We start from the raw sequence: 27,728 nt of genomic DNA, 5'->3' as shown, positions 1-27,728 counted from the left end.
AGAGGAAGAAAAAGAAAGAAAGAGAAAGAAAGAAAGAAAGAAAGAAAGAAAGAAAGAAAGAAAGAAAGAAAGAAAGAAAGAAAGAGAAAGAAGAAAGAAAGAAAAGAAAGAGAAAGAAGAAAGAAAAAGAAAGAATTGATTTACTCTCCCTTTGTGAAGACAGGAGGGGAGCTGGAAGATCTCTCTTCGATAGCCTTTCACGCTATTCAAGAGTCAGGGGGAAAGTTATGCATTTTGAACCTTTATGTTGCTTTCAGAAAGAGTACCCTAGAATTACAGGACCTCAACCAGAAACAAAATTATTCACAGTATAGCCTTTGTTACTCTTCCCCTAGTTGCCCAAAATACTTTTTGTTTTTGAATTTCCTTTTTATTCCATGAAGCTCAATCTTTGTACTGAATCTGATCTGGAAATGTGTTTGTTTCCCCAGAAATGATGATGTCTGAGGGGTTGGAATGAAGCTTTGAGCTAAGACTTCTAAAACTAGATCACAGTTCGTTCATTCCACACTTTATACCTGCCTCTAATACTTTCTCAAAAGCCTTTTGCTCCAGTTTGACCAGAGTACTTCAAGTGTTACTTTATTCTTTTAGCCAGAGGTCAGCATATTTTTTTCTATAAAGGCCCAGATAGTATGTTTTGCTTTTGGGGCCAAAAAAATACCATCTTTGTCACAGCTGTTCAACTGTGAAGTTTTAGTACAGGCAGCCATAGACAGTATGTAAATGAGCATGACTTCATGCCAGTACAATTTTATTTACAAAAACAGGTGGGACAAACCATACAGAAATAAAAAGGATTAGTGAGGAAAAAAAAAAAAGATTAGTGAGGAATACTAAGAATGTTGTATACAAATAAATTTGATAACTTAGATGAAAGGACTAATTCCAGGAAGACATAGATTACTGACATTGACTCAGGAAGAAATAGAAAATCTGAATAAGCCTATACAACAAGTTAAGACAGTCAACTAGTAATGAAAAAACTACCCACAAAGAACAACTCTGACCCAGATGGTTTCACTGGTTAATTCTACCAAATATTCAAAGAAAAATTAGTACTAATCCTTCACAAAGTTTTCCAAAATGTAGAAGAACAGGGAACACCTCTCAATTCATCCTGTGAGGCCAGTAGTACCCAGATAAAAAAAACAAAGACATCACAAGGAAAGAAAACTGCAGACTGTTATCTCCTTTGAATATAGATGTAAAAATCTTCAACAATATACTAATAAACTGAATCCAGCAACATATAAAAAGAATTATATGTCATGACCAAGTGGGATTTGTCTAAGAACACAAGGTAAGGTTTAATATCCAAAAATCAATTAAAATAATGCATAATATTAATAGAATAAAAGACAAAAACCATATGGTCATCTCAGCAGACACAGAAAAGGCATATGATAAAATCTAACACCTTTCTTGATAAAAATGTTCAACAAACTAGGAATAAAAAGGAACTTCCTTAACCTGATAAAGGGCATCTGAGAAAAGCACACAGCTAACATCTTACTTAATAGTGAAAGACTGAAAGTTTTCCCCTAAGATCAGAACAAGACAGAGATGTCCACTTTTGCCACTTCTGTTCAACATTGGACTAGGAAGTAGCCAGAGCAATTAGAAAAAAAATAAAAGGCATTATGATTTGAAAGGAATAATTGAAACTATCTCTGTTTGCAGATGACATGATTTTGTATGTTGAAAATCCCAAGGTATCCAATAAAAAAACTCTAGAAGTAACAAATACAGTAAGGTTACAGAAAGCGAGATCAATATACAGAAATCAATTGTGTTTTTATACACTTGCAATGAGCCATTAAAAAATGAAATTCCATTTATACTAGCATCAAAAAGAATAAAATACTTAGGAATAAGTTTAACAAAAGATATGTATAACTTATATTAAAATTATAAAACACTGTTGAAAGTAATTAAAGAAGATCTAAATAAATGGGAAAACATCTCATGTTCATGATCATAGTAGTTAATATTTTTAAGATGTTAATACACCCCAAATTGATCTGAAGGTTCAGTGTAATCCCTATCAGAATACCAGCTAACTTCTTTGTAGAAATTGATACAAGCTGACCCTAAAATTCATATGGAATTGCAAGGAACTCAGAACAGCCAAAAACAGTCTTGATGAAAACAAAACAAAGTAAGAGGAGGCATACTTCTCAATTCAAGGCTTGCTACACACAGTAATCAAGATAGTACAGTACAAAGATAATAATAGACATATTAGATCAGTGAGATAGAATTGAGAGTCCAGAAACATACCTTTACATTTATGGTCAGTTGATTGTTTTGGTAAGGATGCCAAGACAATTCAGTGAAGGAAAGAATAGTCTGTTCAACAAATGGTTTGGCAACTCTGGATATCTGTATGTACAAAAGCATGAAATTGAACTCCTACCTCTAACTGAGAGTGGATCAGACCCAAATGTAAGAGCTGAAGCTATAAAACTCTTAGAAGAAAACATAGGAGCCAATCTTAGTGACCTTGAGTTAAGCAGAACCTTTGTAGATACAACATCAAAAGCATAAGCAGCAAAAGAAAAACAGATAAAACAAAATCTTTTGTGCTACAAATGATATCATCAATAAAGTGAAAAAATAACCATTTGGAGAAAATATTTCAAAATCAGATATCTAACAAGGGACTTGTATCCAGAATATATAAAGAACTCTTACAACTCAATAATAAAAAGGCAGATAATTCGTTTTACAAATGGATAAATGCTTTGAACAGGTATTTCTCCAACATGCTATCTACATGGCCAGTAACACATGAAGAGATGTTCAACATCATTAGTCATTGTGGAAATACAAATCAAAACCACAATGTGAGGGGCGCCTGGCTGGCCCAGTCACTAGAACATGCAACTCTTGATCTCAGGGTCATGATTTCAAGCTCCACATTGGGGGTAGAGCTTACTTTAAAAAGCAAAACAAACATAAAATGTGGTATCACTTCATACCTACTAGGATGGCTATAATAAAAAAGATCAACAATAACAAATGTTTCCAAGGATGTAGAGAAATCAAAACCCTCATAACATTACTAATGTAAGTGTAAAGTGCACAGCATAGTTTGGCAGTTCCTCAAAAAGTTAAATGTAGAGTTAACATGTGACCTAGGAATTCCACTCCTAGTTATATACTCAAGAGAAATGAGATATACATCCACACAAAGTATTATACACAGAACATCAGGATTGGTGGAGAAAGGACCTTTGAAAATCTGCTCCATAAAAGCAGTGAGAACATTGGCAAAAATTCTCAAGTCAACTTTTTCAGAGTTCTGGAAGTTAACCACAGGCTTAACAAAAATCCAGAGAACTTTTATTTCAGAACATTTGCTGTATCTCAGAACAGCAAGTGTAGTGACATTTTATCTTGTGCTATTCCCATTCCCCTCCGTACAGCTTTCTGTTGATAGCCTTGAGAACCAATAGCTCCACAAATTGGTGAAATACAGCAATAGCTTCTAAAGGAGGCAAGAATGGTTTAGAGCTCCCCCAAAAGCACCTTTCCCAGATAAATGTCCTTATTTGACATGTCTAGCAATTTCTTGGAAATCTCCATTCACAGACCTTGTCTTTTATTTCTTACTCCGTGCAAACAGCCTTATCTCCTGGGACACTTACCATACACCATCAGTAGCAATTGTTTAACATCCAGCTGCCTGTGGGAATCATAGTAGTTGAGGCAAATAAGAAGCTGACTAAAAAATTAAAAAGAAAGAAGGCTGTGGAATGAGGTGTTTATAGGGGGCTTTCAAAAGCTGCAGCATATATTCTTGGGAATCTGGAAGACCATGTACATGCACAGGGCTGTGCACCTTCCCAAGAAAGAATTGACAAGGGCCTAAGTTCTCACCTCTGGTTGATCCCGAGGCTCTGTACAGGCAGGATGTAAAGGCTAAAGTAATATTGTAAGCCGCCTGTCAGAATATTGAAGACATGTCTCAACCCACACACACAATCTCAGCAAAGGCTGAGACTCAAGGCATTTATTTAAGGAATCTCTTTCAAATTATTAACTGACCAGTAAACTGAGTAGAGACCGCAGTGACCACATATGACAAAGAATACAAGCTTTACAGAATCAGTTCAGAAAATGTGCTGAGCACACAACTACAGTAAGCCCAGGAAAGGGGGAATATCTGATTTCCAGAATTGTTACTTTATGTTATTTAAAATACCCAGCTTGCAGGGCGCCTGGGTGGCTCGGTCAGTTGGGCGTCCGACTTCAGCTCAGGTCATGATCTCACAGTGTGAGTTTGAGCCCCGCATCAGGCTCTGTGCTGACAGCTCAGAGCCTAGAGCCTGCTTCGGATTCTGTGTCTCCCTCTCTCTCTGCCCCTCCCCTGCTCATGCTCTGTCTTTCTCTCTCTGTCAAAAATAAAAATAAACATTTTAAAAAAATTAAAAAAAAATACCTGGCTTGTAACAACAACAGCAAAAATGAAATGTGCAAAGAAACAAAGTATAACCCATACTCAAAGTAGTCAATAGAGACTGTTTTGAGGAAGCCCAGGCTTGGAGTTACTTTCAAAAAGACTTTATGTCAGCTGTTTTAAATATGTTCAGAGAACTAATGGAAAGCATACCCAAAGAACTAAAGGAAAATGTGAGAACAGTGTCTCCCCACATAAATCATAACAATAAATAACTAGGAAAAACACATAGCATACAGACTTGTTCAGTTACTATGTTGTACACCTGAAAGTAATGTAACATTGTGTATCCACATTGTATATTCATTATTGTGTATTCATCAATAACACTGTATTCAAAAAAAGTAAGTTTTACAGTTGCATCAAAAATTTTAAATAAGAATGAATCTAAAATGAATATGTGAGCTTTTGCATGCTCTCTCTCTAAAATAAAATTACAAAAAATATTATATAATAAAAAAAAACAGCCTAGAGGTTGCCTGGCTGACTCAGTCAGTAAAGCATACAACTCTTGATCTCAGATTTGTGAGTTCAAGCCCCATGTAGGACATAAAGCCTGCTTTAAAAAAAAAAAGGCACATAGATTTGTGGAATACCACTGAGTAGGCTAACATAAACATACTGGGAGTCCCACAAGGAGAGAAAGAAAGGGGAAGAAAGAGTATTTGAAGAAATAATGGCCCCATACTTAGCAAATTTGATGAAAACCATTAATCTATGCATTAAGGAAGCTCAGAGAGATCCACACCCAGATATATCATAACTAAACTACCAAAAGACAAAGAATCTTGACAGCAGTTATAAAGAAGTAAACTAATCTTGTACAATGGACTCTCAATAAGATTAACAACTGATTTCTCATCAGAAACTATCCAGGCCAGAAGGCAGTGGTATGATATAATCAAAGTGCTTTAAAAAAAACAATGAAAGATTGTCCACCAAGGATTCTATATCTAGCAAAATTATTCTTCAAATAAAGGAGGGGAAATTAAGGCATTTCCAAGTAAACAAAAACTGAGAGAATTTGTCTCTAATAGATCTGTCCTATAAAAAATACTAAAGAGAATCTTTCAGGTCGAAGTGAAAGGATCCAAGTCAGTAATGCAAACCCATGAATAAATAAAGAGCACTGGTATGAATAACTATATAGGAAAATATAAAAGATTGCATAAGTATAGTTTTTGATTTTGACTTTTTTTTCTTGTGACTACTAAAGCAATGATTATAAATCTGTGTTAGTAGGTAGATAAAATATATGAATAATGTACTTTGTATGACAAAACTAAGGAGGAATGGAGCTATAAAGATGCAAAGTTTTTGTATACTATAGATATTATATTGATATTAATCCAAATTAGATTGTTATAAATTAAGAGGTTAATTATAATCCTGAGGCAACCACTAAGAAAGTGACCTATAAAAATCGTAAAAGAAATAATGAGATAATCAAAATGACCCACTAGAAAATCTCTATTTAACACAGAAGAAGGTAGTAATAAAGTAATAGAGAAACAAAGAAGAGCTAAGACAGAAAACAAATAGCAAACTGTCAGAAGTAAATCTTACCTTATCAGCAATTGCATTAAATGGATTCAACACTTACAGGGCAGAGATTGGCAGAATATTTAATATTTTTTTTAAGTTTATTTATTTATTTTGAGAGGGAGAAAGAGACAGAGCATGCAAGCAGGGGAGGGACAGAGAGAGAGAGAGAGAGAGAGAGAGAATCCCAAGCAGGTTCTGCACTGTCAGCGCAGAGCCTGATGCAGGGCTTAAACTTACAAGCTGTGAGATCATGAACTGGGCCAAAACCACAAATCAGACGCCTAACTGACTGAACCGCCTAGGCTCCCCAGAGATTGGCAGAATATTAAAAAAATTAATAAAACAATAACCCATGATCCAACTATTTATGCTGTCTACAAGAGACACAGTTTAAATTCAAAGATACAATGGGTTGAAAGAAGAATGGGAAAGATACACCATGTAAATTGTGCCCAAAAGAAGCTGAATGGCTATCTTAATATCAGATAAAATAGACTTTAAGATAAAAATTGTTACTAAAATCTAATACACAAATATTTGTTCATAGCAACATTATTTATTTTATTAAGTTTATATTTAAATTCCAGTTAACATACAGTGTTATATTAGTTTCAGGGGTACTTGCAGTACAACACTTGGTGCCCATAGCAAGTGCACTCCTTAATCCCCATCACCCATTTTACTCTCCCACCACCCTCCCACCTCCCCTCTGGTAGCCATCAGTTACAACATTATTTATTTTAGCCAAAAGGTGGAAACACCCCAGATGTTCATCAACTGATAAATGCATAAATAAAATGTATATTCCATACAGTGTGATATTTATTTAACAATAAAAAGAAATGAAGTACAGTTGACTGTTGAACAACATGGGTTTGAACTACAAGGGTCCACCTATACGTGGATCTTTTTTAGTAAATACAATATAGTACTATAAATGTATTTTCTCTTATGATTTTCTTAACATTTTCTTTTCTCTAGCTTACTTTATTGTAATGAATGCAGTATATAATGCATATAACATACAAAATGTATGCTCTTTGACTATGTTGTTGCTAAGGCTTCTAGTCAACAGTTATTAGTAGTTAAGTTTTTGGAGAGTCAAAAGTTATAGGTTTTTGACTGTGTCAGGGGTCCATGACCCTAACCCTCACATTGCTCAAGTGTCAACTCTACTAATATGTGCTATACCATGTTTAACCTTGGAAATATTAAGCTAAGTGAAAGATACCAGCACAAAAAAACACATATTGTATGATTCCATTTTATGAGACATTCAGAATATTTACGGAGATCAAAAATGGGTAGGTAGTTGCTTTAACTGGGGGTGGAATGTGGGAGGTAGGAATGGGGATTGACTGCTAAATGAGGTTTCTGTTAAGGGATGAAAGTACTACAAATTACATTTTAGCGATGGTTGTACAATCTTGTAAATAAACTGAAAAACATTGGATAGTATGCTTCAAATGAATGAATTATGTGATATATGAATTATATCTCAATAAAGTTGTTAAAAATACCTTTAGGAATCATACTTATTTATAAGGAGATCATCATGTTTGAGAAATATTTTAAAAGAAAAGATTGTGGGGCACCTGGGTGGCCTAGTCAGTTAATCGTCTGACTCTTGATTTTGGCTCAGGTCATGATCTCTCAGTTTGTGAGATCAAACCCCATATGGGGTTCTGCACTGGCAGTGCAGACCCTGCTTGGGATTCTCCCTCTCTCTCTGCCTCTCCCCCACTCATGCTCTGTATCTCCCTCAAAATAAACATTTAAAAATAAATAAATAAAAGATTATAAATCACAATGTTACTTTACTGACAAAAATAAAAACCAACAAATAAAAAAATCCAAGCTGCTACTCTCACTATACTTCTGACACCAAAGATGCTAGCTTTTCTACACCAAACAGTTCTCTAATTCTCTAATTCTCTGTGGACATCAGCTGGAGGTCCAAGAATTAGTACAGACTCCACAGTTTAAGGGTTCAATCTCATAAGACTGCCCCCATGTCTTCAGATGCCAGCCTCAAGCCCAGGCCACCAGTACCTCTGACCAACAAGCTGTAAATCAGGGGTTCCTAATTTGCTAGAATGGCTCATATAGCCCAGGAAGTTACTTTACTATTACTGGTTCATTAAAAAGGATGTATATTAAAAAGGAGCTCTCTGAACTCTAAAATTTAGGGGTTTTTATGGAGATTTTCATTGCTCATTGGTGATTAACTCTGTCTCCAGACCCATTCCCTTTCCTGGAGGTCAGGGTGGGGTGAGGCTGAAAAAACTGTTAAGTATGCCTTGGTCCTTCTGGTGACGAGACCCCATCCTGAAGCTATCTAAGACCCCCCAGCCACCAGTCATTCTCATTAGCCTACAAAAAACACTTCTAATCACTCCGGAGATTCCAAGGTTCTTAGAAGCTTTTTTTCTGACGAAGATCCACCTATCACCCATATCACTTAGGAAATTACAAGGGTTTTAGGAGTTGTGTCAGGAGCCAGGGACAAGGACTAAATATGTATTTCTTATACTACTACTCACACAAGCATTCAACAACAACAACAAACCTGTGGGCACAAGGATAGATATATAGACCAGTGGAATAGAACTGAGAGTCCAGGAATAAACCCATACATTTATGGCCAATTGATTTTTGACAGAGGTGGCAAGGCCAGTCAGTGGGGAAAGACTGTCCTCTTCAATAAATGGTGCTAGGATACCAGGATATTCACATGCAAAAGAATGGAGTTGGACTCCTACCAAATACCATATATAAAAATTCAACATGGATCAAAGATCTAATATAAAAGGCAAAACTGTAAACCCTTGAGAAGAAGACATGGGAAATGTTCATGACTTTGTATTTGACAATGGATTCTTAGGTATACCACCAAAAGCGTAATAAACAAAAGAAAAAATAGGTAAATTGGACTTAATCAAAATTGTCAACAAAGTGAAAAGACAAACCTACAGAATGGAAGAAAATATTTGTAAATCATATATCTGAGAAGAGTGTAGTATCTGGAAAATATAGAGAACATTTGTAACTCAACAATAAGATGTCCCAATATTAAAATGGGCAAAAAGAGTTCAACAGACATTTATCCAGAGATACACAAATAGCTGACAAGCACACGAAAAGATGTTCAACATCAATAGTCACTAGGGAATTGCAAATCAAGACCACAGTGAGGTACCACCCATTGGGATGGTTGTAATTTTTTTTAATGGGAAATAACAAGTATTGGCAAGGATGTGGAGTATTGGAATCCTTGTACATCAGTAGTGGAAATGTAAAATGATTCAGCTCCTGTGGAATACAGATTGATGGTTCCTCAAAAAATTTAACATAAAGTTACCTTTTGACCTAGCAATTCCACACCTAGGCATGTACCCAGGAAAAATAATGAAAACATGTCCATACAAAAACATGTCCATACACAGATATTCATAGCAGCATTATTTGTAATAGCTAAAAGATGAAAACAACCCAAAAGTTCACCATGGGATGAATGGACAAACCAAAATCTATACAGAAATGGAATACCACTCAACCCTAAAAAGGAATGAAGTACTGATACAGGCTACAACATGGATAAACCTTGAAAACCTCACTGAAGTGAAATAAGTCAGACACAAAAGGTCACATATTTTATGATTCCATTTATATGAAATATTTAGGTATCTACAAGACAAAAGATTAGTGGTTGTCAGGGGCTGGGGGGAGGGGAGATGGTCCCTAACTTTTAATATACACAGGGATTTTTTGAATAGTGGAAATGTTTTGAACCCATATAGAGGTGGTGGTTGCACAATATTGTGAATGTACTAAGTGTCTCTGAATTGAACTCTTTAAAATGGGTAATTTTATGTTATGTGAATTTAATCTCAATAGTAAGGAGACAGGAGGAGATAGGAGGGTGGATTTTGGCCCACATGCCATTGTTTGCCTACCCCTGTCTAAGCATTTGCAAATACTTCCCTTTGTTAGAGCTTTTCTCTTCACCTTGTGACCTCTTACTCCAGCCTAGGTGTCACTAGGAAGCCTTCCCTGACTCAACAGACTGTGTGAGGTCACAGCATTTCACTCTATCCTGGCTCATAGCAGTCAGCACCCTGTATTGCTTGCTTCCTTGCTAGAAACTCTTATGTGTCCTTAAGGGAAGGGTCTGGGTCATACTTTCCTTTTTTTTTCTTCTTTTTTTTCCCTTTTTTTAACTTTTTAATGTTTATTTTTGAGAGAGAGAGAGAGAGGGAGAGTGTACAAGCTGGGAAGGAGCAGAGAGAGACACAGAATCCAAAGCAGGCTCCAGGCTCTGAGCTATCAGCACAGAGCCCAATGTAGGGCCTGAACCCACAAACCATAAGATCATGACCTGAGCCAAAGTCCAACACTTAACCAACTGAGCCACCCAGGCACCCATATTCACTTTCTTATCCTTAGCCCTTCACATGGTGCCTGGCACAAAAGAAAGCATTTTTGCATTCAATCTTTGTCAGCTACGATCCTCAACATGCCTTTTCCCAAAGCACACATAATACTCAGCACCCCCATGAGGTAGACTTTACCAGGCAGGAGCCTAAGGCTCAGAAGCAGGTCACAGACCCAAGGCTACACCTGTCGCCTCTGAGTGGGTCCATGAGGACAGGCAGTGAAAGAATCCAGGTCTGTCTTGATCTGAGGTGTTTTCTCTGCTGCTTCTTTTCTTCTTCGCTTTAGTTTAGTCTTCTCTAGCATTGGGACTCAAAGGCATTATCTCTATATCATCTCCAATCTTCCCACCCTCCCAGGGGAAGTCTTATCCTATACTTACTCTCATTTAAAAATTTTCTTGTTCATTCTGTTGTTAGAGTGTACACATTTGTATTTATCTACAAGTTGCTCGCCTACTTCTCCCTCTTCCCAGCCCTTGGCAACCACTGGTCCACTCTGTCTCTGGATATTTCATATATGGAAATCATGATATGTGGCCTTTGTGAGTGGCTTCTTTCACTTTGCATGTTTTCAAGGTTTATCCATGTTGTAGCATGAATTGGTATTTTGTGTAGTACTTTCACACAAGTCTTCCAGTAGAAAAGTACAAAGGAGGGGCGTCTGGGTGGCTCAGTCGGTTAAGTGTCCGACTTCGGCTCAGGTCACGATCTTGCGGTTCCTGAGTTCAAGCCCCGCGTCAGGCTCTGTGCTGATGGCTCAGAGCCTGGAGCCTGTTTCAGATTCTGTGTTTCCCTCTCTCTCTGCCCCTCCCCTGTTCATGCTCTGTCTCTCTCTGTCTCAAAAATAAATAAACATTAAAAAAAATTAAAAACAAAAAAAAGTACAAAGGAAAGGATCTTTAAAAAGAAAAAAGTTGAAGCCTTTGTCCCCCCCCACCTTTTTGCCTTTGTTTCCCTTTTTAAGGCATGGGGGTAGGTGGCAGATACACTAAGGATCTGAATTTTACCCAGATTGCATAGGGCTCATTTGGCTGGGGTGGTTATTTGAATGTTGAGGTCTAAGAGCTTGAGCTGTGGTGCTGTCATGTCTCATTTACTTAGCTTTTTGAGCACTTGACATTGGGTACAAATGTATTGAAATTCTTTGCTAGAAAATGTAAGTTCTAAGTTTTATGAAAGATATTAGCTTTATTGGGTTTTATTAAATACTATTTTGCTATTTATAAATTTCAGAAAACCCAATTTTCGAAATTAGCCAATAATCTCCTGATTTAATTACTCTTTATACTTTAGAGTTTGTCCTCCCAAGACTTACTTTAATTTTTTTTTTTTTGAGAGAGAGAGAGAGAGAGAGGCAGAGTGCAAATGGGGGGAGGGGCAGAGAGAGGAAGACACAGGCCCCAGGCTCTGACCTGTCAGCACAGAGCCCAACGTGGGGCTCGAACCCATGAACTGCGAGATCATGACCTGAGCCAAAGTGGGAGGCTCGACTGACTGAGCCACCCAGGTGCCCCTCCCAAGACTTACTTTATTTTTTTTTTAATTTTTTTAATGTTTTATTTATTTTTGACAGAAAGACAAAGCATGAGCAGGGGAGGGGCAGAGAGAGAGAGAGGGAGACACAGAATCCGAAGCAGACTCCAGGCTCTGAGCTGGCAGCACAGAGCCTGACGCGGGGCTCAAACTCACAGACCGCAAGATCATGACCTGAGCCGAAGTCAGATGCTCAACCGACTAAGCCACCCAGGCGCCCCTCCCAAGACTTACTTTAAATGAATATTTACATGTGTGTGTGTAGAATGTGTGTGTGTATTTATATATTTATGTATTTATTTACATATACAAACCTTGTATGTGCACTCAAATATACACAAACATACATATATGCATACCTGTGTGTATACACACATTTTGCATTTAACAAATTGGGACCATCTATCTTAGTGTTTTGAAGTCATATTTTTTCCCTGGTGTTTGCAGCCGTCTTTACACATCAAATTTAGAGTTCTATCATGTCTTTTAATATCTAATAGGCTTATTTTTTATTAGAGAAACTAGGTCAACATGTGAAACTTTCATTTTAGGAACATTTAACAATTTATATCTTCTCTTTTCTCTTTCATTGCAAAATGTCTTTTCTTAGCAAAACCGTGTAGTTGGGGCAATGCAACTCTACTCTGTGGATAGGAAAGTTTCACAACCCATAGAAGGCCATGCTGCTGCTTTTGCAGAGTTCAAGAGCGAAGGGAATGCCAAGCCTGCCACCCTTTTCTGCTTTGCTGTACGTAGTCCCACCGGGGGCAAGGTAAGATCTCCACTTTCTTTTCTCCCTTAGAAAAGTGTCCTGAGTCACTGTTAAGAGTCTGTACAGTGTAAATTGGTAGCCACTTAGCCAGCGATCCAAAACCAGTTTATAATTGGGAGTGCGGAATAGTCTGCAGGTGCTTCGTATAAATGAAGGCTTTTACAGTATTTAGAACAACTCATCTATTGTACATGTTGGTGGTTTCACAGCCAATCTTTGTAAAGTCAGTGACGTGAAGTCACCTATCAATTAATTGGTCCCTTTGCCCTAAAAATCCTCTTTGACAAAGTCTACTGAGCATGGGCTAGGCACACATGGTTTCTGCTCTCACACAGCAGTCTCATGGAGGCGACAGCTGTGAAAGAACCACTGTATGCCATCCTAACGAAAGGCACAGGTCCTATGTGGTTCTCCCTAGGTGCTGGGGTTGGGGTGGGAGCTGCAAGGAGAAGGCCATGCTCTGGGAGCAAGTTGAGTTTTATTCGGCTCGAGTGCATGGCTAGCATCTGTTTGGCAGGAGTGCCATGGGCAGAGCTGTGAGGTCTAAGAGTTCATGATGTCAGTGAGACCTGCGATTCCAGGGTTGCATCACTCACTTGGAAAGTGGCCTGAAAACATGGTCCTTATCTCAGTATACTCTTATCATACTTCCTGAACTCATTATTTTGGGTTGGTCACTAGCCCTGAAGTATTCCCCAAAGAAGAGCACTGGGTCAGTATGTGGCTTCCTAGACTTCCTCATCTTGAATATGGCTAATTGTCTCTCATGTAATAAATATCATGCCCTCCTTAATTGAGAACCAATAGAAAAATAGGAGTCAGGCAAAAATATCAGCCTACTCTGTCACCTTAGACTGAGGCGTTCTACCTCGTCACAGACAGCCGGGCAGCTACAGTCACCCTTGAAAGAACAGAACCCTTCCTGGCTGAGCTGCCTGTGAAGAAGAGCACAGAACAAGCACCCCTGTAAGACAGGTGTGCCTGCTTATCTCCTGCACTCAGCTGTCAGGCAGGCTGGCCCCCTCAGGGCAGTCTTCATGGCAGAGACCCCACAGCAGCTGTCCCAAGAGCCACCTATATTCTGTGGTTGAATCTCCCCTCCCCTGTCCTAGTGGCAGGTGGGGGTCCCTTCAGTGATTTCCTCAGCCTGTGCCCTTTGCACAGGCCTTCCTTCTAATCCAGCCCAGCTGCACTTATGGCTCTCTAGTCTCATATGGATCCCAGTTTTGTCTGCACTCCAGTTACTTGTTCCTTTCTCACAGGCAGTTACCACTTGTCCATAGTCTCGCCCTTCTCTCACCACCTTCCAAAGAAGCCTGGCTTCTTTACCCAGGCTCCCACTTCTGTTGGCAGTGCCACCATCCTTCCCAACTCTTAAGCAAGAAAGCAGAGTTCTCAAGCTCCATTCTGTTTGTGTTGCCACTGTCCAGCCTCTAGCAAGTCTCACATCTGTAGCACATGAGTCTCTTGTTACCCATATTTGGGTTAGAGAATAGGTCCTCAGACCCACTCCACCCATCAAAAAGCATTTCCCCATACTACCATTTCTCTTAAAGTGCCTGTATGCTAGGAGTTTCAGTCTCCCTGCATCTTAACTCACAGTGGCCCCTGCTCACTTGCTACATCAGCCCTCCCCTTCTAGCCCATCTCTCTGCTTGCCTCAAGCCTCTTTGGTGTTTCCCTTCTCCCTCTCTGCTAGGCCAAATCCAAACTAAGTGTATACTCATAAGTTTCCTCTAATGGGCACCCCCTCCAACCCTCATTGTTTCACATCTCTGATCCACCTCCACTCATGATTTTTTCCCCAGACTTGTTTCTAGCTGTGGTACCTTTTTATTAGATGAGAGGAACTTGAAGCTGTTCTGATAAAAGCAGGGACAGAACTCCTTGTCCACTGTCATTCTTTCCGATTCTCCAAGGATTTTTATGCCCCCCAGAATAACCTTAAAAAAACTCTCAGGCCTTTGGCACGATCAGCTGTCTTGTGAGTTTGGCATTCAGTTACATGATCTTGTCAGTTGATGTGTGTTAGCCTGAGCCCATGTCCAGGAGAGCCCCTTGTTTCATGGGCATTCACACTAATGGCCAGAGAGGGGGCAAGTGACTCAGCCAACATGCTAGAACTAAACTTTGCTCAGGTTTCCTGGCATTGGTTTTTCCTATTGTCCTTGGTAGCGGGCAGTAGGTTAGTGAATAGCATGAGCACTCCAACCAAGAGATTTTCTTGTCTTGTTTGAATGTAACTTTTATCATTAGTCTTACAGAGCATGGACTATGGCTGTACTTAACTGTACATTAGTTAGCATTAGTCTGCCACCAATATGTTTCCTTGGATTGACCTAAATCTCTTATCTAGTTGCACATAATCGAAGTCGGACAGCCTGCAGCAGGAAACCAGCCTTTTGTAAAGAAAGCTGTGGATGTGTTTTTCCCTCCAGAGGCTCAGACTGATTTCCCAGTGGCTATGCAGGTATGAATGTGCTGCCTGCTAGGTGAGTTAGAACAAATCACAGATCTTGGGTGGAGGGGAACAGCAGATAATAGGTTCCTGTGCTTCAGAAGAATCCCAAATAGATACATTAGAACACAAAGAAGATAATGTCAGTGTTCATGTTTTAACTCATGCTGCCTTAACAACAGTCTGGAAAGAGCACTCTTTTCTACAAACAGGACTTTGTCTGACACATACCGAAGTCCCAGACCTTTCCCTTTTTATTATGAAAGATTAAATGTTCACTGTAGTACAAAAATATAAAGAAGAAAACAGTCTTCTCTAGCTGAACCAATTGGCTGTAAAATATATCAAAGATTTCACTATTTATTATATTTAAAAAGTTAGATACATCTTTTCTGAACAAAATTGGAATCACATTATATATATGTAAGATCATACAGTCTACCCCCCCATTTTTGCTCAGTACATCAGAGACATTTCTATAAGGTATGCCATTCTTTGTTAATATCTTGGGAAGTAAACATTTATTTTTAGGGATGTAGTATAATTGTAGGATAGTTTAGTTATTTGCTTTTTTCTGTTCTCAAATATTTGACAATACTTAATGATGCTTTCTTTTTTAATTTTTTAATATTTTTAAGCTAGATTTCTAGAAATAGTATGTGATCAAATGCAGTTTTTTTTTCCACAAAGTGAAATTGACCTTTTCTCTATCTTACAAAAATACATATTGTCCATTAATTTCCAATAATATCAATAAACATAATAGTAGAATTAAATATCCACTGAAATCCTACCCCACTGATAACTGTGACTGCCCCCTTTGGAAGTATCTTTGTATGCATACATTTACAAACATATATGCAAATAGAGTCTTATGAAATGGCTTGGCACTGGCCTTGGGCTTTATGACCTTTTCTCACTATGTTGCAGACCAACACCACTCCAATAAAATGCATATAATATTTTAATGTCTATATTATCTTTTCTGTAGATGTGCCCTATTTGATTTAGACAATCCCCCATTGGGTATTTATAGTGAATGCTTCTAGGAGCATTATTGTCCATATATCTTTGTGCATCAGTCCAAGGATAAACTGCCACATGTGAAATTGCTGCGTCAGGGGCATGTGTACAACGCCACTGGCCAGTTCCTACTCCTGCCACCACCTCCCTGATAGCTGGACAGTGTCCAATGAGCTTCATGTCCTTCCTGTGGTTAATGTCGAGGTGGAATGAGTTTACCACTCATATGCATCTTGTTAATTACCTCTTCCTGATCTTGGCAGTTTTTCTCTTGGGGGGTCTTTATCTTACTTGTAAGAACTCTGTAGTTTTTGGATACTAATGCCTGATGTATTTCAAATAAATATTTTTTCATAGTCATAACAGAAGTTTATTTGAGTGTGTTCCACCTTGTAGAAGTTTTGCATTTTTATGTGGCTTTGGTGTCATGTTTTAAAAAGAATTCTACACCCCAAGGTGAAGAAAATATTCACCATATTTTCTTCTATTACTTTCTTAGTTTTATTTGCTTTTTAAAAAATTATTTTTAATGTTTATTTTTGAGAGACAGAGACAGAGTGTGAGTGGGGTTGGGGCAGATAGTGATGGAGACACAGAATCCGGAGCAGGCTCCAGGCTCTGAGCTGTAAGCACAGAGCCCAACATGGGGTTCAAACTCACAGACTGCCAGATCATGACCTGAGCCAAAGTTGGATGCTTAACCGACTGAGCTACCCAGGAACCCCAGTTTTATTTGCTTGTTATGTAAAAATCTTTGACTCATCTGGGATTTACATTGATAAAGAACAGGATGGAGAGCCAATTCTTTACCCTCATCCTGTATCCCCATATAGCCAGCTGGTTATATTAACATTGTGATATGAAATACCTACTCATTCATGTTAAATTCTTATATGTTTGATTCTACTTCAAGATTCTCAGTTCTGTTTGTTTTTATTTCTTCCTATGCTAGTACCCCACTTTATTTTTTACTACCATACTTTGATTTTTTAAATTTTTTTAATGTTTATTTATTATTGAGAGACACAGAGAGACACTACATGAGCATGGGAGGGGCAGAGAGAGTAGGAGACACAGAATCCAAAGCAGGCTCCAGGTTCTGAGCTGTCAGCACACAGCCCAACGTGGGGCTCGAACTCACAAACTGCGAGATCATGACCTGAGCTGAAGTTGGACGCTCAACTGACTGAGCCACCCAGGCACCCCTACCATACTTTTAAAATTACTATAATTTTGAGGGGTGCCTGGATGGCTTGGTTGGCTAAGCCTCCAACTTCATCTCAGGTCATGATCTCATGGTTTGTGGGTTCAGGCCTATGTCAGACTCTGTGCTGACAGCTCAGAGCCTGGAGCCAGCTTCAGATTCTGTGTCTCCCTCTCTCTGCCCTTCTCCCTCTCACTCTCTGTCTCTCTCTCTCAAAAGTTAATAAACATTAAAAAAAAATAGAGTAAAATAATAAAATAAAGTAACATAATGATAAGTTTTGGGCACCTGGCTGGCTCAGTTGCTGGCTGTGACTCTTGATCTTGCAGTGGAGATCTTTAAATTAAAAAAAATTTTTTTGATGTTTATTTATTTTTGAGAGAGAGAGACAGAGTGTGAGCAGCAAGTGGTAGAGAGAGAGAGGAAGACACAGAATCTGAAGCAGGCTCCAGGCTCTGAGCTGTCAGCACAGAGCCCAACATGGAGCTCGAACTCATGAACCACAAGATCATGACCTGAGCTGAAGTTGGATGCTTAACCAATTGAGCCACTCAGGTGCCCTGAGATCTTTTAATTTTTAAAATAAACAAATAAAATTACTGTAGGTTTCATAATAATTTTTTTTTTAGAGAGAAAGAGAGAGAGAACGATAGCACAATCAGAGGAGCAAGGGGGAGCAGAGGGGCAGAGGGAGGGAGCAAGAGGGAGAGAGAAAGAGAAAGAAAGAGAGAAAGAGAATCCCAAGCAGGGGTCACACTCAGTGTGGAGCCCAGTGGGGCACTTGATCTAACGACTGCAAGAATCAAGAGTCAGATGCTTAACCAACTGAACCACCCAGGCACCCCTATAATAACTTTTTTGTTAACATTTACTTATTTTTGGGAGAGAGAGAGCGAGTGAGCAAGCGTGCAAGTGGGGGAGGGGCAGAGAGAGAGGGAGACACAGAATCCTTAGCAGGCTCCAGGCTCTGAGCTGTCAGCACAGAGCCCAATATGGGGCTTGAACTCACGAGCTGTGAGATCATGAGCTGAAGTTGGATGCCTAACCAACTGAGCCACACAGGCAGCCCCCTTATAATAACTTTTTAAAGTTTATTTTGTTTTTAGTAATCTCTATACCCCACGTGGGGCTTGAACTCATGAACTAGAGCCCTGAGATCAAGAGTCACATGTTTTTCCAACTGAGCCAGCCAGGCGCCCCATACAATAATTTAATTTGGCAAGTTAATCAGTCTTTCTCCCACCCCTTCAGAATTTCTCATGTGTTAAATCTTCTGTAGGAGTTAATACAACTTGGCAAAGGTCAAAGGTTACTAAATGGTGGTGGAGGGCAAGCTGAAATGTGAACACAGTGTATGAGGTCTTTTTCCAGAACTTTCCCCTGATTTTATGAACTTGCAGCTTCTTCTAAAAGGATTTGGTAAGGAAGTAAGGAGAGGATAGTTATACCTGAAGGATAAATGAATAGCCTAATTTATTGGACCTTTATTTGAGAAGAGTTGGCCAAAGTATTGGCTTTAAAACTATTCTCAAGTGAATAAACTGAGGGTTGATGGGGGGTGGGAGGGAGGGAAAAGTGGGTGACGGGCATTGAGGAGGGCACCTGTTGGGATGAGCACTGGATGTTGTATGAAAACCAATTTGACAATAAATTTCATATTAAAAAAATAAAATAAAAAAAGATAAAACATTCTCAAGTGGGTAGGACTTGACTGGAATCAACTTGGGATCTACATCTCAGCAGCATAATGCTCCCCACCAATAGTAAGTGATCTCTTGGGCTTAATAACTCAAGATCTTTCATCATTTGTGAGCTCTTTTGCCCTATTTGGCTTCTTTCTATCTGTTCTGTATCTTCCTATAGATTGGAGCTAAACATGGTGTTATTTACTTGATCACGAAATATGGCTATCTTCACATGTATGACCTAGAGTCTGGCGTGTGCATCTACATGAACCGTATCAGTGCTGACACGATATTTGTCACTGCTCCACATGAATCTACTTCTGGAATTATTGGTGTCAACAAAAAGGGACAGGTATGGAACTTGGAGGGTTCATCTCCCACCTTTTCCATTCACTAGGGACTAGAGCTTAACTTTTACTCCTCCAAGACAGTGGTCAAGTATAGTTACCTCCTGTTATTCAACTTATACCCATGTCTCCCTTCTACTTCTTGCCATTACTTTATATCACTCCTAACACAGGATCGATTCTGAGAAGAGAGTAGCTCCCTTACTGCATGAAGCTTCTCTCAGTGAAGCAGCAGTTCTGATACACACCAGGCCAGACACATACTGATTGGGGAGGGTTGAAAAGCAAGTACTATGCTACCTAAATTACCTCTCTCAACTAAAGTTAAATTTTTTTTAATGTTTGTTTTATTTTTGACAGAGAGAGAGAGAGAGACAGAGCATGAGTGGGGGAGGGGCAGAGAGAGAGGGAGATACAGAATCTGAAACAGGCTCCAGGCTCCAAGCTGTCAGCAGAGTCCAACATGGGGCTTGAACTCACAGACAGCGAGATCATGATCTGAGCCGAGGTTGGATGCTCAACTGACTGAGCCACCCAGGCACCCCTCTCAACTAAAGTTTAAAAAAACAGTTAATAGAAGAAAATCTGTGCTTTTTTTTTAATTTTTTTTTTTATTTTTAGTGTTTATTTGAGGGAGAGAGACAGAGTGCGAGCAGGGGAGGGGCAGAGAGAGAGGGAGACACAGAATCTGAAGCAGGCTCCAGACTCTGAGCTGTCAGCACAGAGCCGGATGCGGGGCTCAAACTCACAAACCGCGAGATCATGACCTGAGCCAAAGTCAAACGCTCAACCGACCAAGCCACCCAGACGCCCTGAAAATCTGTGCTTTAAAAAAAAGAACATTTAAGAAGAAAAACTGTCGGTTCCACACCCCCAAATAGGTCATTTTGGCAAAGTGATCATCTTGAACACATCACTGGTCAATGTCCATGCAACTTTATTTTTTTTCTCACTTGGTATTTTTATAGTCTTTTAAAATAACTACATGGAATCCCATGCTGTGTCTCTACCATGATATTCTGTTGTGTTGCCATTAGGTTTTTGGCTCCTGTGCATTCTGTCACTGTTAGAGCCAACATTCTAGGCATACTCAGCCTGAGCTTTAGAATTTTGCTGATACTGCAGTACCTGAGAGCAGGATGTAGTAGTATGTGTATATGGAGCACTTTTCTAGGCTAGGCCAGTCTCACTTGTTGGGTCTTTATAGGTGCTGTCAGTTTGTGTCGAGGAAGATAACATTGTGAATTATGCAACCAGTGTGCTTCAAAATCCAGACCTTGGTCTGCGCTTGGCCATTCGTAGTAACTTGGCTGGGGCGGAGGAGTTATTCGTGAGAAAATTCACTACCCTCTTTGCACAGGGGAGCTATGCTGAAGCCGCCAAAGTAGCAGCATCTGCACCAAAGGTAATGGCCCTACAACACTGTGTACCAGTCTGAGTGTGAAATAAATTATAAAAGCATTCCACTACTGATGTTGGAGTGTCTTGCTGTTTTGTTAGTTGTTTTAGCTTTAAAATTTGTGCCAATGGCATGACAACAATGAGAAATCAACAAAAAGCACAATCCTGCTGCAACATTTTTTTATTCTCTTCCAGTTCTCATCTACGTACATACATACATATTTCTCATGCAGCTTCTTAGCTTAGGAAATACAGAGCTGTATTATACATCAAGTAGTTGTACCCTGTTTTATTTAGTCATGTTCTGCTCTCGACTTTCTCTGCTCATCTAGAGTGTAACAGTACTGCTGAGGGCATTTTTTTCTGTTTATTTCATTAGGATAAATTGTCCAGGCCTAGATCTGCTCCTAAGTAAATAAAGGGTTTTGAGTTGCTTTTCGTTGAAACGATTTCTTCTTTCAAGGGATACTTATGAACAAACCATTTCTAGTCTTCACGCATGACTTTTGAGTATTTTGAATTAGAACATAATAATGGTAGAACTTCACTATTGCCAGGCTGATTTAAAAGCCTAATTCTCACTGCAGCATGCTAGGGAGGAAGTTTCTTCCTAGAAATCACCTGTGAGACTGAGACTTGCTGTGCTTGTGGTTTTTGCTGAAGGTGGAAGCCATTGCCTTGGTAGAGGACTTTCTGTCCCTGACAATTCTGTGTGGAATTTCCATCAGCAAATTTTTTTTAATATTTATTTATTTTTGAGAGAGAGAGTGAGAGACTGTGGGTGAGTTGGGGAGGGGCAGAAAGAGAGGGAGACACAGAATCCGAAGCAGGCTCCAGGCTCCAAGCTGTCAGCACAGAGCCTGACATGGGGCTCGAACCCACAAACTGTGAAGTTGGCTGCTGAACCAACTGAGCCACCCAGGCACCCCAGCAATTTTTTTTTTAATACAAGGGAGTTAAGTAAAGGGACAGCCTTTGAGTACAGCATAACAACCTACATTTCTATTTGTCATAGGGAGTCCTGCGTACCAGTGACACAGTTCGGAAGTTCCAAAGTATTCCCGCCCAGCCTGGGCAGGCCTCTCCTTTGCTCCAGTACTTTGGAATCCTCCTTGACCAGGGTCAGCTCAATAAACTTGAATCCTTAGAACTTTGCCGTCCAGTGCTTCAGCAGGGTCGCAAGCAACTCTTAGAAAAGTGGCTGAAAGAAGATAAGGTACAAACACTTATGAAATCACAGCCCTCAGCACAGTTATTAAACTAGATCACAGGTTCCTCTGGTCCTAATCTTGCCCTCTCTCTTTGGCACACCACAGCTGGAGTGTTCAGAAGAACTTGGAGATTTGGTCAAAACTGTTGACCCTACACTTGCTCTGAGTGTGTATCTTCAGGCAAATGTGCCGAGCAAGGTTATCCAGTGTTTTGCAGAAACAGGCCAATTCCAGAAAATTGTCCTCTATGCCAAAAAGGTAATACATGCCTAACCATTAGCATTTCACAGATAATTAATTTGTGGTAGGTGGTTGCTGATTCTGAAGTTTATAAAATACCCTTCCTTCTCTGGAAGTGCTTTGGTGTGAGTTGTCGGTGTTGCTGCTAGCATCTGTCATTCGGTGATAATGATTCTATTCTCTTCAGTTTTTTATTTTCCTGTCTTATTTTTACAGTCCTTCCAGTTCCCTTCCACTTGGGGATTTTCCTGTAATTTTTTTCTTTTTCTCCCTTCTCCCTCGTGCCCCTCAGCACCGTCTGTGTGTTAAATCCATGTTTTGGCGGGCTTCCACTGCAGCTTGTGCCCAAAGCTCACTGGACGACGTGCTGGGTTTAGTCAGAGCTTGCACACTGGTTTGGATGACTTCTTTATGGTCCAGGCTGTTTGTGTAGTTGATTGTGTCTCTGCATACATGGCAGCGCCTTGAAGTGGATGTTGTATTTGGCAGAGATCCTGCACACACGCATGCTAATATTGCTCCTCATTTCTTTGTAAACACAGGTTTAAAACAAAGGATGGGAGCTTTTTTTCTTAAATACTCAAGGTGTTTTGTTTATTTTTTTGATGGGTGTTCCCTTGCCTCTAGGTTGGCTATACCCCAGACTGGATCTTTTTACTGAGGAATGTGATGAGAATCAGTCCAGACCAGGGCCTGAAGTTTTCTCAAATGCTAGTGCGAGATGAGGAGCCATTGGCCAATATTGACCAGGTGAGCATGAGTTGTTTGGGATAGCTTTTTATGGCTTTGTATAATTGTCAAGAAGATGCCTTTTTATTTGTTTTTCTCTTACCAGTGTCTTCCAGTCTAAAAAATCTGATGTATTTTGTCTTCTATTCTTTTATTATTTGAATACTGTCGCTTACCTTTGTTTTGAAGTATTTTAGAGGATTCATCTGTCAGGTTGTGAGAATGTTATTTCTTTTGTGTGGTGGTTGGTGGCGGGGAGCGAGGATGTCATTTTGAAACGGTAGCCCCACTTCATTATCCTCTGCTGACTAAGGCCACCTGAACTCTCTCTGTGTACTGGTTACGGTAAGTGCTCTCCGGTCTGTAGACTTTCATCCTGTGGGTGTTTGGCTCACCTGGAGTTAGGTGAACATGAGACCATTATTTTAGCATAACACACTTAGTGTGTAGACATAAACACATGTCAAGTTACCTTCAGTAAACTGGGTACAATGGGCTCTGGGTAATACAGAGAGATATGTAACAAAGTTTGAAGCAAGGCAAAACCGACAGCTTGTATAGATATAAGTGCATTCATACTGGGTTGATACATAGTGGAATTTGGAGATCCACTAGTAGTTTGGAGGTAGTTTGGAGTAGTTTGGAGTTTGGAGATCATGTTGAAAGGATTTGAGCCAAATTTACATAGATACCAAGGGGAAAGAAGACTCCAGATTACATCTGGTTTATATTTCATATTTCTAAAGTATTTTTAATAAAAACTTTCTCCTGTACTTTAAATATGGAAACAGTTACACAATCAGTAACTTCATTACCTATATATCACTTCTTACTAAGTCTTATTCTTTAACTTCTATTTAACTTTAATGATCGATGACTAAGTCAGTGTTTGCAATTTCCTAACTGTGCCTGAATAATGAGAGTATAAGGGCTAGACACCAGGTATTGACTGCCTCTAGGATTTGATTAAGTAACAGATTGTTAAGATTGCTTGAATCCCTTCAAAGTACTTCCTTTGATTTACTTGAGTAAAAATGCCCTGTTGGTGAGGATGATATGGGTGATAATAATTTCACAAAATTACCTAAAAAGTAATGGCTATGAATTACTTGAATTTTGATAATATGAGAAAATGCAGGACAACTGGCTGGCTCAGTCAGCAGAGCATGCGACTCCTGATCTCGGGGTTGTGAGTTTGAGCCCCACATTGGGTGTAGAGATTACTAAAAAACTAAAATAAAAACTAAAAAAAAAAAGAGAGAGAAAATGCAAAGGAAGAAACTAATGGTTGAATTTCTAAATGAGATTCAATTTCAGGAGCTATCTGAATAGGAAAATAAAATAGTTTCCTTTGGGTAAATATGTGACTTTCAATCTGTTTCAGATTGTAGACGTTTTCATGGAAAACAGCTTAATTCAGCAGTGTACCTCCTTCTTGTTGGATGCCTTGAAAAATAATCGCCCAGCTGAGGGGCACCTCCAGACGCGCCTGTTGGAGATGAACCTGATTCACGCACCCCAGGCAAGTGACATTTCTAGGCTCTAATCATAGGACAGAGCGCCTGTTTTATTTCTCTGTGGGACTTGCACACCTGAACACAGTGGCTTTGGGCTGGGATGTGCTCATGCCTCAGGGGTCACTCTCTAAGACTTTCCTGCAAGAAAGTTCTAGAATCCATGGTGCAAAACTTTCATAGAGACTTTTGCACCTGGGACATCTTTTCTTTTCATTTTTCTTTTCTTCATTGTGGTAAAGTGCACATAACAAAATTTACCATTTTAGCCATTTTTTTGAAGTTTTTTAAAAATGTTTATTTATTTTGAGAGAGTGAGAGAGTGAGAACGTGAGAACGTGAGCAGGGGAGAGAATCCCAAGCAGATTCCACGCTATCAGCTCAGAGCCCGATGTGGAACTTGATCCCACTAACTGTGAGATCATGACCTGAGCCAAAATCAAGAGTCAGTTGCTTAACCAACTGAGCCACCCAGGGACCATTTTAACCATTTTTAAGTGCATGATTTAGTGGCCTTAAGTACATTCACAATATTGTGCAACCATTACCACTGTATATTTCCAGAATTTTTTATAATCATGAACAGAAAATCTGTATCCATTAAGCAGTAACTCCCCATTCCCTCCCTCAGCCCTTGGTAACTCCTGTTTCACTTACTGTTTCTATGAATTTGCCTATTTTAGATACTTCATATAAGTAGAATCATATGATATTTGTCCTTTTTTCTGGCTTGTTCACTTAGTATATTGTTTTCAGGATTCATCCATGTTGTGACATACATCAGAATTTCATTCCTTTTTATGTCTGAATAATATTCCATCATATGTGTATGCCACATTTTCTGTACCTGTTTATTTGTTGATGACACTGGGTTGCTTTCACCCTGTAACTGTTGCAGATAGAGCTGCTAGGAGTATTGGTGTACAGGTATCAGTTTGAGTTCCTGTGTTCAGCTCTTCGGGGCATACATCCAGAAGTGGAATTGCCAAATTATATGGTAATTCTGTATGTAACTTGTTGCAGTACCACCATACTATATTTCAAGCATTACACCATTTTATATTCCCACCACAATATATGAGTATTCCAATTCCTTCATATCCTTGCCAACACTTGTTATTTTCTGTGTATGTTTAAAAAATAATAATATCTAGGGGCACCTAGGTGGCTCAGTAGGTTTAGCATCTGACTTCAGCTCAGGTCATTATCTCATGGTTCATGGGTTTGAGCCCCATGTTGGGCTCTCTGCTGACAGCTCAGAGCCTGAAGCCTGCTTTAGATTCTGTGTCTCCCTTTCTGCCCCTTCCCTGCTCATGCTCTGTCTCTCTCTCTCAAAAATAAATAAACATTAAAAAAATAATAATAATAATAGCTATATGGGGCACCTGGGTGGCTCAGTCAGTTAAGCATGTAACTTTGGCTCAGGTCATGATCTCGTGGCTTGAGAGTTCAAGCCCCACATCAGGCTCTCTGTTGTCAGCACAGAGCCAGCTTCAGATCATCTGTCCCCCTCCCTCTGCCCCTCCTCCAGTCTAGCTCTTTCTCTCTCTCAAAAATAAATAAGTTGGAAAAAAATAGCTATCCTAAATGAGTGTGAAGTGGTATCTCATTGTGGCAGTGCATTTCTTGACCTGAAAATTGGCAGGAGGGCTGTGATTTAAATCACATGTATATGCCTTTTCTTTTTTTGGTTAATTTTGGATATGTATGCAGGAAAGGAGTTTGAAAAATTCACATCAAGCTGTTAACCACAGTTGTCTGAGTGGACAGGATTGTCATTCACTTTGTTCTTTACTCACTTGTCTTCTGATTTCTTTTTGTGTATAATCATATATTGTTTTTTGATTAGGTAACAATAATTGTTAATTATATTGTTCTGTGATTTCAGGTTATTCAAATCCACAAGTTAGCTGCTGTTGTGTGGGTCATATCCCACCTCTAGGAAACAAAAGTGTTATTAATTTGCTGTTTGCTGTCCTGTTGAACTCTTATGACCAGATGATTATGTGTGATGATAGTTTTTAATAAATGAGCTTGGAAAGGGGTGCCCGGGTGGCTCAGTTGGTTAAGTGTCTGACTCTTTTTTTTTTTTAATGTTTTTATTTATTTTTGAAGGAGAGAGAGACAGAGCATGAGTGGGGGAAGAGCAGAGAAAGAGGGAGACATAGAATTTCAAGCAGACTCTAGGCTCTAAGCTGTCAGCACAGAGCCCAATGTGGGGCTCAAACTCACAAACTGTGAGATCATGACTTGAGCCGAAGTCGGATGCTTAACCGACTTAGCCACCCAGGCACCCTAACTGTCTGACTCTTGATTTCAGCTCAGGTTATGATCTCATGGTGAGTTCGAGCCCCCCCATTGGGCTCTCTGCTGGAGCACAAAGCTTGCTTGGGATTCCCTCTCTCCCTTCTCTCAAGATAAATAAACTTTAATTAATTAATTAGCAAGCTTTGAAACAGAAACGAAGCACCATTCAGGAACTGAGCAGATAGACCCTAAGAAGAGCCCAAACCCTAAAGCGGGGTAGGCTAAATGGGCACAATGCCCAAAACATTGGGGCAGTTCTCTCTGGATCTCAGAGACTGGATGATATTTTCTTTCTTGGCCCTTCCGTGTTTTTTGAGTTCTCTAAACTGCACTATTACTATAATAAGGGGGAACCTTTTTTAAAAAAGAGGATAGTAAGGACAAGTCTTAAGGAAACAAAGGGTGGGGGCATCAGATAAGCATCAGATATTATAAAACCCTGCTCTCAGCACTTGGTGTGGATTTCCTCTGCAGAGAGCCCAGAATGTACATTATCCTGGAACAACATGGTATTAGGCTAGGTCTGTGGTCACCATGTACTTGGTTTGTGCTCCATATCCTGGAAGAAATGGGAAAGAGTGTGTGTCTCATCAAGACTAGCTACTTATTAGATACTGAGAGTCAAGTTTGGTTGTTGACCCACTCATTCTTAGTCCAGAGGTTGCTTATTTAAAGATGATATTAAGCCTCATCAAAATTCTTTCCAGGAGGGTTAGTTGTTTTTCAGACATCCCCACTCACACCTAATTCTGCCTTTAACCAAGTGGAGAAATTTTGTGAACACCAGTAGGATTTATTACTTCCAGGTCTAATCGTGACTGTTGCTAGTCCAAGGATTGAGCTCATTAAAGAAGGAGG

The 27,728-nt window shown here is 39.5% G+C and overlaps 1 protein-coding gene across 2 annotated transcripts in view; it reads left to right on the top strand.

The window, feature by feature from the left end:
- Positions 1-27,728, top strand: part of CLTCL1 (clathrin heavy chain like 1) — a 101,270-nt gene that overhangs the window by 27,122 nt on the left and 46,420 nt on the right. For both annotated transcript variants that reach the window (XM_027049742.2, XM_027049743.2), the window contains exons 4-11: positions 12,590-12,751; positions 15,108-15,221; positions 19,300-19,473; positions 20,676-20,873; positions 21,885-22,085; positions 22,186-22,338; positions 22,948-23,070; positions 24,434-24,571. In XM_027049742.2, coding sequence (XP_026905543.1) covers positions 12,590-12,751; positions 15,108-15,221; positions 19,300-19,473; positions 20,676-20,873; positions 21,885-22,085; positions 22,186-22,338; positions 22,948-23,070; positions 24,434-24,571 — 1,263 coding nt within the window. The remainder of the gene's footprint in view (positions 1-12,589; positions 12,752-15,107; positions 15,222-19,299; positions 19,474-20,675; positions 20,874-21,884; positions 22,086-22,185; positions 22,339-22,947; positions 23,071-24,433; positions 24,572-27,728) is intronic.

The sequence above is a fragment of the Acinonyx jubatus genome, chromosome D3, assembly GCF_027475565.1.
Source record: "Acinonyx jubatus isolate Ajub_Pintada_27869175 chromosome D3, VMU_Ajub_asm_v1.0, whole genome shotgun sequence".
In the NCBI taxonomy this organism is placed as follows: Eukaryota; Metazoa; Chordata; class Mammalia; order Carnivora; family Felidae; genus Acinonyx; species Acinonyx jubatus.
Note: the sequence above shows the minus strand (reverse complement) of the source record. Positions and strands in the feature narration are given on the sequence as shown.